The 13,232-nt window shown below is 44.5% G+C and overlaps 1 protein-coding gene across 8 annotated transcripts in view; it reads left to right on the top strand.

Moving 5' to 3' along the window:
• NPHP4 (nephrocystin 4) overlaps nucleotides 1-13,232 on the top strand; it is a 116,751-nt gene that overhangs the window by 33,570 nt on the left and 69,949 nt on the right. For all 8 annotated transcript variants that reach the window (XM_041772535.1, XM_041772532.1, XM_041772537.1 and 5 more), the window contains 3 exons: nucleotides 1,713-1,849; nucleotides 3,799-3,980; nucleotides 4,651-4,777. In XM_041772535.1, coding sequence (XP_041628469.1) covers nucleotides 1,713-1,849; nucleotides 3,799-3,980; nucleotides 4,651-4,777 — 446 coding nt within the window. The remainder of the gene's footprint in view (nucleotides 1-1,712; nucleotides 1,850-3,798; nucleotides 3,981-4,650; nucleotides 4,778-13,232) is intronic.

The following is a 13,232-nucleotide window of genomic DNA, read 5'->3' as shown; positions in this document are numbered from 1 at the left end:
GTCCATCCAGGTGTCAATTTCCTTCCTTTTTATTTATTTATTTATTTATTTATTTATTTTTATTTTATTTATTTATTTATTTATTTATTTATTTATTTATTTTTAATTTCCTTCCTTTTTAATGCTGAATAACATTCTGTGTGTGGATGGACCACATTTTCCTTTTTTTTCATCTGTTGCTGGTCACTTGGGTTGTCTTTAACCTTTGGCCATGGTGAATAACTATACCTATACTTTGCGTGGGTTCTGATTCCTCCACAGAGCAGCTTCAACACTTCTTTTTAAATTCAGAAAGGAATGTGCAACGTTTCTTAGAAGCATAAGAAATTGTGAAATATGAGAATTTAATACAGATTTGTGATGAGGAAGGGGTAGAAAACCATAAAGAAGGAAATAAAGTCATCTGTGATTACTTCTCATATGTATCCATGTATGCATGTAAATGTAGATTTTCAAATAAAATTGGCTTTAAATGATCTCATACACAGTGTTACACACATCGTTTTTACCTGCAATATTATGATTATTTTTCAATCATTAAGTGATCTTTGACAATAGGAGTTTCATTCCTGTTTTATACGGAGGCATGGTAACTTGTTTAACATTCCCCATCCTAGGGAGCATTTGGTTGTTTCTTATTTTTTTCTGTTATAAATAATGTTTAAAAAAAATAAATAATGTTTAATGAGTATTCTTGTGCATAAAGCTTTGCTCCCACATTCGATTAATTTTGCTGAATAGGTTCAAAATGTGGAATTAGTGAGGCAGAGGGCGGCTGTGGAGATTCTGAAGGGTCTCAGTGCATGCAGAGGTGAAGATGGGATCACCTCTGGCTGTGCTGATTGACCTCCTGGCAGGACGACCAAGGGCTCTCACCACGACAGTTCCCTCTGCGCTGAGTCTTCTGCTGATGTTTCCTTTCTCTAACTTTGGAAATAGTTCTTAAAATCTAAGGCTTTGCTCCTTAATTCTTACGGGTAAAAGCTGGGGAAGAGACAGGGCAATAGGGCAGTGACGGGATGGGAGGGCAGAGTGTGGGGTGTGTACTGGTGTGGAGATGGTTGGCTTGGCCTTCGTGCCTGAGTTGGAGGGGAGGTCTCTGCTCAGACTGGACCATGCCTTTCACAGCCCATGGTTGATGCACCTGCTCTGTGCCGGGCACCCAGCTGCGTGCCAGGAACTACCGCCCCTTCTGTCCTCATGGAGCTCACAGTCCGGGGCAGCTCCCCCACCCAGATGGGGACTTTTCTTGTGGTGCCAGCCCAGACGGTGTTTTTGCTTGTTGGCTTAATGTGCTCATGAGTATTTCTTCATGTTTCCAAATGGTTCAAGGTAAACGTACAAAAATAAGAAACGGCATCACTGGCTGTGTTCTTGCTAGAGAGGAAGTTAGCGATAAAGGGAAACCAAGCTGATAGGAACAGATGTTACCCTGCATTCAGTGATCTGTGTTCTTTGGATTGCTGAATTATAAAATGTGTTCCTGGAGGAGGGTGGGGGCAGAAATTGGGTTGTAATTGAAATCTGGGCTTGGCGTCTTGGTGTGAATGGGGGTGGCTTCTGATTTAGGGCTCTGAGTGCTATGCCTGTGGTTTCTTCTCCGCCTGGAGGGCCTGGCACCATGGCCTGGACCTAGGTGGGTGAGAGGCCCTGAGTGCTTCTGGTGGTCCTGTCCCCACGGATACTCTACATGCACCCCCTCATTTTTTCAGGGGACACCCTCCGAAAGCCTCGCCTTCAGAAGTCTGTCACATGGTACTTGGATGATTTATTCTTCACGCTGTATCCTTCCCTTGAGAAGTTTGAGGAAGAGCTTCTGGAACTCCTCATCAGTGATAACTTCCGGGAGGTACTGTCCTACATGGTGGAGCTTAATCTGAACAGTGGAGATGTGGGCAGGGCAGAGGTGGGGACGCTGCCGGTCTCTGACACCGCCGGGGTGGACGGTCCAGCCACAGTCTTGTGTGGTTCCTCTTTTAGTGGCGGAAGGGGATGTCTAACCCGTTGTTTTAACTTAGGTGCGATTACCGTGAGACCCTAATGTTAGTTTTGTTATATCTTAAAGCAGTCTTCATGTAAAAGTAAATTAAATCACCAAATGAGCTTAGGGAGACCAATAAAATGATCAGCATTTATAAAGGACATTTTCAAGATATTTGGCTCATTCCAAGGAGACGACTAGAAGTCTTAGTCATTTTATCCCGGCAGACCCACTTTCTGTGAAAGGGACTCCCCTCACAGGGTGCAGGTCTGCCTACCCATCTGATGTGCTGCCGTGAAGTCTTGGTGGTCACAGGTCACAGTGTGTCCCCACTGTGGCCTTTGGGCTGGTAGCTCATTATCCTGGATGCTCTGCGTCTAGACCCTTGCATGGCTCCCCTTAGGCTTCAGGTCTCTGTGCAAGCTCGACAGTCCTGCAGGCCACTGGAGTGTGCTGATGAGGCCCCCCCCCCCACAAGTCTCTGTAAGTATGTCACCTGCTTCCTTTCTCCGGGTGCTTGGCCCTGCCCACGAGCACCTGGGTTCCTTACCTATTCCTTGCTCTGTTGCCTGTCTGTCTGTGGAGTATTTGCACCAGGAAGACAGGGATGTGGTTGGGTTCACTGCTGTGCCCAAGGTGCTTCAGTGTCAGCCTATCACAGGCCTTTGCTACCTCTCCATCGTGACAACGAGCGGTTCCATTGGTAGGTGCCCATCCTAGCAGTCTGGGAAGTCAGCAAGGTCTTAGCTGTACACACATGCACACAAGCACACACATACATGCACACATGCACATGTATGCATAGATGCATGTGTACAGCACACATAGATGAGATGGACTTTTTTTGCTTGCTGCCCATTCTTGACAAGGTAGTTCTATACGATGTCTCATGTGAAGTAGAAACACAGAAAAGAGGATTGACAGAGCACATTTTCTTGCTGTGTTTCCTGCTGTGTTCTTATTGCTCAGAGTGGATCACGTGAGGGTAGAGATGCTTTAGGAGTATCATTGTTGAATTTTGTGTATCCCCCCAAAATCACTTTATTACATATTTTTACTACGTTGTATTTTTGTCCTTAGCCAACTGGTAGCTACTCTGTTTCCTCCATCGCTCTGTTTTCATTACTCAGAGACTAATAGGCTGAATTTAGATCTGTTCAGCTTGATTAATGGGCAGTGAAGAAAACTTGAAAATTCAGGAATCATTTTACCACGATCACGTAATTTAATAAACAGTAATAGCCTGGAGGACTATCCTGACTCATTTGTTAAAGTGCCTATACATATTTTGTTAAGATGAAACACTTTAATATCCAGCGATCACTCTGGGGCAGATTCTGTGTTTATTGGTTTATGACTTACTGCATAAATGTGCTCCCTCTTCCTGCTGCCCCTTCCACCCCAAGCCTCTGGTGTCTGAGTCTGGGGGAGGATAGAGGCGCCTTGGGGGCAGTGGGCTTCTCTGCCTTGGGGCCCTGGGGCCCTGAGGCCCTGGTTGCTCATTTGCTGCATCCTAAGAATTGAGCTCAGCCATGGAAACCTGAGTAAGTGTTTGGTGATTCAGGTATCTTCTAGGGGGAGGGTGATATTGCTCTGAGAAGACTGTGCTATGTGTAAAGACCCAAAACTACCTAGAAAATGCCCTGAGGCTGGCGGTTCTCATAGGATTATTTGCCTGAATTCATTTTCACTGAGCACCATCTGATCTGGAAATGCCTGAGACTTCAGTTACAGTTTCTTCTCTTTGCTTGCCTCTCCACTGGGAGCTTCTGCCCTTCTGCACAGGGATTTACTGTGTGTGACATGTGCTCTTCTAGGGGGACAGTCCATTAGATGGCAGCACGCTGGAGATCTTGGAGCGCCGCCTGTGTGTGGGCGTGCACAATGGTCTGGGCTTCGTGCAGAGGCCACACGTGGTGGTGCTGGTGCCCGAGATGGATGTGGCCTTGACGCGCTCTGCCAGTTTCAGCAGGAAAGTTGGCTCCTCTTCGAAGACCAGGTATTCTCCCTAGGGTCGTGATGTCCAGCTGCATGGAATTAGGAGGTACTAGGGTGCACATTACTGGGGATCAAAGGGAAATGGAGCTGTTTTTGCATGTGAAGTATGCACTTGTCCACCTGTACTTCTTCCCTGGTACCGTTGTTTCCTCTTGCTAATTTATACCTGTTAGGAACAGACCTCAGTGTTATCAGGTTGGAAAAATCCTGAACTGTGCTGTGACAGTTCTGGAGCTAACATTATAGGTGTCTCCAGGTGTGGCTGCTTAGGATCTGAGGGGACCCTAGCACACTTTGTACCCCCACTGTGTCTGCGATCAGTCTCTCATGTGGTGGAGAAGCAGCAGGCAGGAAGTTCTGCCATTCTGTTCAGTCCTCTATTCCCAAGTCGGGATCAGAGACCTCTCCAAGGGGTGCCCTGGAGGACGAGCCTCCTCGCAGACCTGGCCATGTGGTTCTGTCCTCCTGACGTAAGCTCTGGCGATTTGGAATGAGTGTCGATTGAAGCATGAGAGGCTCTGGTTTAGGAGCTACCTTGGGGGCCAGACACAGTGCAGAGCTCTGCAGCATTGCTGGGGGAACCTGCCACAGCAGCAGGGCCTGGCACCCTGGGGGGTGCAGGGTGGCAGGAGCACTGCCTGATGTGCTGCTGCTCTGTGTTCTTGACCCAGCTCTGGAAACCAGGCTCTAGTTTTGAGAAGCCGCCTCCGACTCCCTGAGATGGTCCATCACCCTGCGTTTGCCATAGTCTTTCAACTGGAGTACGTGTTCACCAGCCCTTCTGGAGTGGACAGCAAGGTGAGAAGGCCCTGGGCTCTGTGCCCCAAGGAGAAACAAAGTCACCACTAACATTGTTTCTGTTCAGAGCAGCGTGATTATCAGCAGTATACATAATGGGTGTAGAACGAGATTATAGAAAATGCTTCTTCCTGGTTGTGGCTTTGTTGCAATCATTGCCCCTCTTTCTGGTGATGGAATGTTCTGCTAGCCGATGGTAATCAATAGTTCAATAGGCATGCATAATAGCATTAATTCACAAATATCAAATTGATAATTATTGTGAAAAATGAGTCTATTTTAATGTATTCTTCATATGATGTTAAGGATAGTAAAGCTTTACTATGCACTTTACCATTTTTACCATTACTAAGTGGTAAATGTTTTCTTACAGTGAACTTTGTGTGTGCCTGTATCATAGCCAAGACTCTGTAAGATTCACTTAGAAGAAATGTGGTTGACCCTTGAGCAACATAGGTTTGAACTGTGTGGGGCCACTTACAACAGATTTTTTTTTTTTTTGTTAGATACAGTACTGTAAGTGTATTTTTCTTCTCATGGTTTTCTTAATGACATTTTCTAACCTCTGGCTGACTTTGTGGTGAGAAAACAGCATATAATACATACGACATATGAAATATGTGTTCACTGACTGTTGCTGTTAGTGGTAAGGCCTCTGGTCAACTGAATGTTATTAGTAGTTAAGTTTTTGGAGAAGTCAGAAGTTACATGCAGGCTTTTGACTGCGTGGGGGTTGCTGTCCGTCAGCCCTGGGTTATTCATGGGTCCCTGTATAGCATATAGACATTGTTTTTTTTTTTTTTAATTTTATTTATTTATTTGTTTATTTATTTATTTTTTAGACATTGTTTATATCACTGATGGAGAGTCTTTAGAAGACTGAAATCATACTACCCTTAAGATTCAGTTTTCTGTTTGAACAAGTAAATATGAATTTAACATGTAAATTAGAAATAAAAGGATGACAAGGCACCTTCCATGGCAGTCGGTCTGCCAGCATTGCAGCCTTGCTGCTGGAGGACCAGGACCAAGTATGGTCTTGAGGGGAGCCTTAGGAAGGTGAAGGGGGTGCTGAGTGGAGGTGCTGTTTTATTTTCTCATCTGCTCTCTGCCGTCCACACCTCAGGTCAGTATAATTCAGAGTCCTGATCAGCTGAACAAATCTAGAGGCAGGTGTTCTGATTATGGCTGAACACATGGTCACAGTTGTTTTAATCAAGCCGTCGTTTCCAGCTCTGCTTTATTTATTACCAGAAATTGCCACTGAAATGCAACTGTATGTGAAGGCACCTGGCTGCGTGGGGAGGGCACCCTGGGCTTGGGTGGGGGACTCATCCAGGAGGGAGGGGGCTCCTGGGGTGACCCCCTGTGCTGCCCTTGGAAGGAGACAGGGAGGGAGCCAGCCAAGTTGCTGTGTGCGTTTGGCGCTCTCTGCATCTGCGGACGTGTCATTAGCATCCACTCCAGAATGTTGAATTACGGTCTGCTGGTGATCACAGAGTATGTATACAGAAACTGGTGTGTCTCACATGACGCTTTATTATTATTATTATTATTATTATTATTATTATTAATTTAATTATTTAATAATAAATTTATTTTTTATTGGTGTTCAATTTGCCAACATACAGAATAACACCCAGTGCTCATCCCGTCAAGTGCCCCCCTCAGTGCCTGTCACCCATTCACCCCTACCCCCCAACCTCCTCCCCTTCCACCACTCCTAGTTTCCCAGAGTTAGGAGTCTTCATGTTCTGTCTCCCTTTCTGATATTTCCTACCCATTTCTTCTCCCTTCCCTTCTATTCCCTTTCACTATTATTTATATTCCCCAAATGAATGAGACCATATAATGTTTGTCCTTCTCCGATTGACTTATTTCACTCAGCATAATACCCTCCAGTTCCATCCACGTTGAAGCAAATGGTGGGTATTTGTCATTTCTAATGGCTGAGTAATATTCCATTGTGTACATAAACCACATCTTCTTTATCCATTCATCTTTCGGTGGAACCGAGGCTCCTTCCACAGTTTGGCTATTGTGGACATTGCTGCTAGAAACATCGGGGTGTAGGTGTCCCGGCATTTCACTGATGATGCTTTATTATTATTTTGTTAACTCTTCCCTGCAGTGCTTAACCTGCAGGTGGTTTTACTGTGTGTTGCTGCCTTACGAAACACGGCTTATCTAGCTCATCGATTCTTAGTGGTGGGGAGGTTTCTCTTCACACAGAATACCGGATTCTACTGGACTGCCATCGGGTGCACTTTCTTGGGTGCAGTCTGGGAAGAAGGGTCCTGGCTGTGAGGTGGTGATCCGCCCAGGCTGCCTGCTGTGGGCATGGGGCTGGCCTGACTAGGGCACTCCCATCACAGACAGGTCTCCACGTTAGAGGGCAGGGCACAGAGGTGCTGCTGGCTGGGCCCCCATCCTTCCCCAGGAATGTGTGTTGTGGGGGCATAGCCCAGGGTGGGGGGACAGGCTGAGCCAGCACACCCCAATCCCTTGGCAGATAGGAGAGCCGTGGAGCACACTCTTTGCTTGCGTCCCGCCTGCCAGTCTTTCTCCCCTTTGTTCCCTGTGTCAGAGCTTCATACGATGGACATTTCAGAGGTAAACCAAGGCAGACCGTGTAGTAAAATGAACCAGCTGGCTCAGCAGTTACCAACTGCATGCGCAGGCCTATATTGTCTGTACCATCTCCCACGACCCATTTTGATTTATTTTGAAGCAAATTCCAGTCATTGTCTGCTTTGATTACTGTGAACATTGTGGCACATAGGTTCTTTTCTTCTTTTAACCTTTTTGTTACTTAAAATTTCAAATGAAGATAGAGAGAAGGAGGTGCCCACCCCCACTCCTCCCCAGTCCAGCTGGGTCAGTCCCAGACAGCCCGCTGCCACCTCTGTGAACGGGTCCCTCTGTGTCTCTAACAATGGGGCTTAAGCATGCTGCTGCTGTACCATAGTCACACCTAAAATACTGACACAGATTTGTCCAGTGTCACCCAGTATCTAGTCAGCCTGCCTGGATGTTTCTCAAGTACTCAAGTACAGAATCAGAAGAGCCAAAAAAAGTAAATGTACTTTTCTTTGAAAAATGATTTCTGAACCAATCTTCCTAAGTGGGGCAGCTGTGTGCTCCCTCACGGATGCCTCCTCTTGTGCCATGACCTGTTCTCAGGATGACCTTGCCATGGTCCTTATGTCTTGTGTTCTTTTGTGCCTAATGCTTGGAGACACAGAATGGGCCAGGCCTTGTCCACGGGGCGGACTAGGAGCCAAAAGCCTCAGTGTTCTGGTGCCCCGTGTGAGATTGGTCACCGATGAGTGGTAAAGGGGAGAAACCACCCAGGCTGAGTGTATCCCATTTAGACCTGCTTACCTGAGTCTGAGGGAACTTTTTTGGTCCTGAGTATTTTGGTAGTCATGGAAAACAAACTAGAAAGACCATTTTGAGAAGACACGCTCCTTGTTGGTAATCTGTTGTGTAATGTTTGCATCTTTTACTTAGACAACTAAAGCCATTTGTAATTTGTCTCTGGGTGAACTGTACAGAGACAGAGAAAGTATTTCTTCCCATCCAGATAGCTTCCTTCCCAGGAATTTGAATACGTGGGGACAGTGCACCTGCATTAGGAGGCCTGAAAATGCTGGAAACCACAGAGGTGTGGGCTCCATCAGCATTGACTGATTGTGAAAGTTGATAAAGCAGATTCCCTGGAGCAGAAGAGAGTGACACAGAATGACGGTAGCTGTGAAAATAACCAGGCCCGGTGTCTTCTGCTGCATTTTTATGTCAGAATAAGTTCAAATCCCCACGGGGCTGCCAGCGGTCAAAACAGTCCCTTTTTTCGGAGTCACATAGCAAAATAACTCTCAGATCTCTAGAAGGTGAAGATTAACTAATTTATTATTTATGTATTTTCTAGCATTCTTTGGACAATGTAAGTCCATATAACAAAGATCTGAGTGCTTGCCAGGTACCTGGGAATCCTCAGAACTGAATATTTTGATGTTGCATGTTTGGCACATAAGAGTTATGTCTCGATTTATTCTGAAAATGATGTAAAGTTAAACTTGTAAAACTTGGAAATAGGGGAGCCTGGGTGGCTCAGCGGTTTAGCACCGCCTTCAGCCCAGGGCCTGATCCTGGAGACCTGGGATTGAGTCCCATATCAGACTCCCTGCATTGAAGCCTGTTTGTCCCTCTGCCTATGTCTCTGCCTCTCTCTCTCTGTGTCTCTCATGAATAAATAAATAAAATCTTAAAAAAAAGTTTTAAAAAAGACAAAACTTAGAAATATAAGATATCTATAGGGTTTTCTGGAAGTCTTTCAGACTTAGGCTCCCCTTATAGCTTTAAGAAAGATATCAACTCACTTTTTTTTAAAAAAATATTTTATTTATTTATTCATGAGAGACAGAGAGAGAGAGAGAGGCAGAGGGAGAAGCAGGCTCCATGCAGGGAGCCTGACGTGGGACTCGATCCCAGGTCTCCAGGATCACACCCTGGGCTGCAGGCGGCGCCAAACCGCTGGGCCACTGGTGCTGCCCTCAACTCACTTTTTGAAAATTGTTTTTTTGTTTGTTTGTTTGTTTATCTTTTTCAACAATAGTTTATTTTACTAAGAAATCCACAAGGCCTAGAATAATTTTAAAGTGTATAGTTTAGTGGCATTCTGACTTACCTTTGTTTTTTTTTAATGTCTCTTTTTCCTTGTAATACACATAACACAAAGTTTACCATCTTAACTATTTTTAGGTGTGCAATTTGGTGGCATCAAGGACATTTACATTTGTTACGCAGCTGTCACCACCGTCTGTCCCCAGAATTCACATCATGTGAATATGGAACTCTGGCCTCATGAAGCAGTGACTTCTCATTCCTCACCCCCAGCCCCTGGCTCCCACCGTATGTTTGACATCTTTATGGTTGTGACAACTCTAAGGACCTCATGTATGTGGAATCATATAGTATTTGTCCTTTTGTGGCTGGTTTCTTTCACTCAGAATTGTGTGCTCATGGCCCATCCACGTTGTTGCATTTTAGGAATTTCCTTCCTTCTTACGAATGAGGAATGGATATGCCGCGTTTTGCTCGTTTAGTCATTGATTGATGGATTTGGGTGGCTTCCACATTTCAAACATTGTGAATAATGTTAACATGAACATGTGTATACACATATCCCTTCGAGATCCTACTTTCAGTTCTTTGGGGTATATACCAGAAGAATCATTGAATCATGTGGTGATTCTATTTTTAATTTTTTTGAGGAACCCCCACACTGTTTTCCACCACAGCTGTGCCATTTTGTGTTCCTACCGATAGTACATCAGGGTTCTGGTGTCTCCATGTTCTTGCCATCACTCATTGTTTTTTTTTTTTTTTTTTTTTTTTTTTTTAATAATAGTCAGTGAATGGGTGTGAGGTGGGGTTTCCCTGTGGTTTTGATTTGCATTTCCCTGATGGTCAATGATGCTGAGCATCTTTTTGCATGCTTGTTGGCCTGTATCTTCATAGGAGATATGTCTGTTCGAGTCCTTTGCCTGGTTTTGAATCAGGTGGTTTGTTGTTTTGTTGCAGGCTTAGGAAGTTCTCTCTGTGTTCTGGATGTTAATTTTTTTTTTTAAGATTTTATTTATATATGAGAGACACAGAGACATGGGCAGACAGAGAAGCAGGCTCTCCGCAGTTAAGTGTGATATGGGATTCAATCCCAGGACCCCAGGATCATGACCTGAGCCAAAGGCAGATGTTCAACCACTGAGCCACCCAGGTGTCCCTGGATGTTAATCTCTTATCAGATAATGTGGTTTGCAAATTTGTTTTTTCATTTTACCGTTGGTAGGCTTTTCCAGCTAATAAATAAAGCTGCTTTCAGCATTCTTGGGCAAATCTTTGTGGACATACATTTTCATTTCTTGTTATTGAGTGCTATGGAACCGTGTTCTGGGTCCTAGGTAAATACATGTTAAATATTTTCCCAAGGTGATTGCACCAGCACTGTTTGAAGCTTACAGTTTCTGCATATCCTCACCAGCTTTTGGTTTCTGTTTTTTGACTTTAGCCTTTCTAGTGGGTGTGAATGTGGTCTTAATTTGCCATTCCTTAATGACCAGGCAAGAATATATGTTCCCATGTTTGTTGGCCATTCCTATTCTTCCTTCATGAAGTGGCCAGTCCATGTTTTGGATTGTGTGTCTTTTTATTATTGGATAGATGGGAATTTCCTTTATATATTTTTGCTATAAATCTTGCATCAGATATATAGATTGTGAATATTTTCCATGGTCTGTCACTTGCCTTTTCATATTAACACAGTTCTTGGAAAAAGAAAAGGCATAGTAGATATTGCATAATTTCTTTAAAAACTTTTTATTTAGACATGATTTTAAACTTACAGACCCGTTACAAAATTACTAGGACTGCTGGTCTATTCTTAACCCAGATTCACCTGTTCGCACCTGCCACACTTGCTTTATCCATACCTTCTGGCCAGTATTTCTTCCTCCCACCTGTCCTCTGTGCATGTGTACGTATGTGTGCAGTTCCTACAATTATCTTTTGTGAGCTCTTTGGAGGTAACTTGCAGACGTCACAGCCCCTGACTTCACATGCTTCAGTGTGCATTTCTGCAGAGCTGAGATGCCCTTCCATGGGCACACACAGCAGCCTGCCTGGCTCAGCACTGAGTCTGACCATAATCTCGACTGTAATCCAGACCTGCCAGCGACCCGGTGTGTCCTTGGTGGCATTTCTCTCCAGTGCAGGGCTCATGGTGGTACAGTTCCTGCCTTCAGGGTCTCCTCTGATCTGGAGCTGCTCCTCAGCCTTTTTTGGATTTACTGATTTTATTTTTATAGGACATTTTCCCTCCTTTTAGAAACATTTTATTTTTAATTTATTTTTTTTTAGTGTTACAGATAGAGTTCAGGGATTCATCAGTTGCATATATAATACCCAGTGCTCATTCCATCACGTGCCCTTCTTTTTTTTTTTTTTCATCCCGTGCCCTTCTTAATGCTTATCCCCCTTCCCTCCAGTGTTCTTCAGTTTGTTTCTTAGAGTTAAGAGTCTCTTATGGTTTCTCTACCCCTCTGATTTCATCTTATTTTATTTTTCCCTCCCTTCCCTTATGATCCCCTGTTTTGTTTCCTAAATTCCACGTATGAGTGGAATCATATAATTGTCTTTCTCTGACTGACTTATTTCACCTAACATAATACCCTCTAGTTCCATCCATGTCATTGCAAATGGTAAGATTTCATTGTTTGATGGCTGATTAGTATTCCATTCTATATATACACCACATCTTCTTTATCCATTCATCGTCGATGGGCATCTGGGCTCTTTCTGTTGGTTGGCTATTATGGACATGGCTGCTATAAAGATTCGGGTCCAGGTGCCCCTTCAGGTCACACTATGTTTGTATCCTTAGGGTAAATACCTAGGGCAGTACAATTGCTGGGTTATAGGGTAACCCTGTTTTTAACTTTTTGAGCAACCCCCACGCTGTTTTCCAGAATGGCTGCACCAGTCTGAATTCCCACCAACGGTATAAGAGGGTTCCTCTTTCTCCACGTCCTTACCAACATCTGTTGTTTCCTGATTTGTTAATTTTAGCCATTCTCACCAGTGTGAGGTGGTATCTCGTGGTTTTGATCTGTATTTCCCTGATTTCATGTGTCTTTTGGCCATTTGTATGTCTTCTTTGGAGAAATGTCTGTTCTTCTGCCCATTTCTTGACTGGATTCTTTGTTTTTTTGGGTGTTTAATATAATAAGTTCTTTATAGATTTTGGTAAAAACGTTTTAAAGTACATGTTCCGGGATCCCTGGGTGGCGCGGTGGTTTGGCGCTTGCTTTGGCCCAGGGCGCGATCCTGGAGACCCGGGATCAAATCCCACATCAGGCTCCCAGTGCATGGAGCCTGTTTCTCCCTCTGCCTATGTCTCTGCCTCTCTCTCTGTCTCTCTGTGACTATCATAAATAAATAAAAAAATTAAAAAAAAATTTTTAAAGTACATGTTCCCCTGTTGGTTTAGTGATGCTTCCTCCCAATGGAGTCAGCCTCTGCATCTCTGCTAGAACACTGCAGTGGGGTGGGCTGTGTCCCGCAGAGTCCCACATCAGATGTGCGTGGCAGCCCTCCCACCTTGTTGGCCTGTTTTGATCACCAGTTGGGTGTCGTGTGATGTCCCCACTGGACAGTAACTGATTTTGTCCTTATAAGAAATTTGTGGGGAGACCCTTCAGGCCACACAGACATCTGCCAGGGTTGGCATCCTTGCTGCCTCTGAGTGAGGCTTTCCAGCTCTACATTGGGATGGACTCAAGGACACCTTTTAAAAAAACCAAACTATCGTTCCTGATTATTTTAGTGCTCAGATTGTCCTGGAGTTGTCCGTAGTCCCTTCAGGCTGTGTCCTTGTGACATCCTCCATGGTGTTCTG

The sequence above is a fragment of the Vulpes lagopus genome, chromosome 10 (genome assembly GCF_018345385.1).
Source record: "Vulpes lagopus strain Blue_001 chromosome 10, ASM1834538v1, whole genome shotgun sequence".
In the NCBI taxonomy this organism is placed as follows: Eukaryota; Metazoa; Chordata; class Mammalia; order Carnivora; family Canidae; genus Vulpes; species Vulpes lagopus.
Note: the sequence above shows the minus strand (reverse complement) of the source record. Positions and strands in the feature narration are given on the sequence as shown.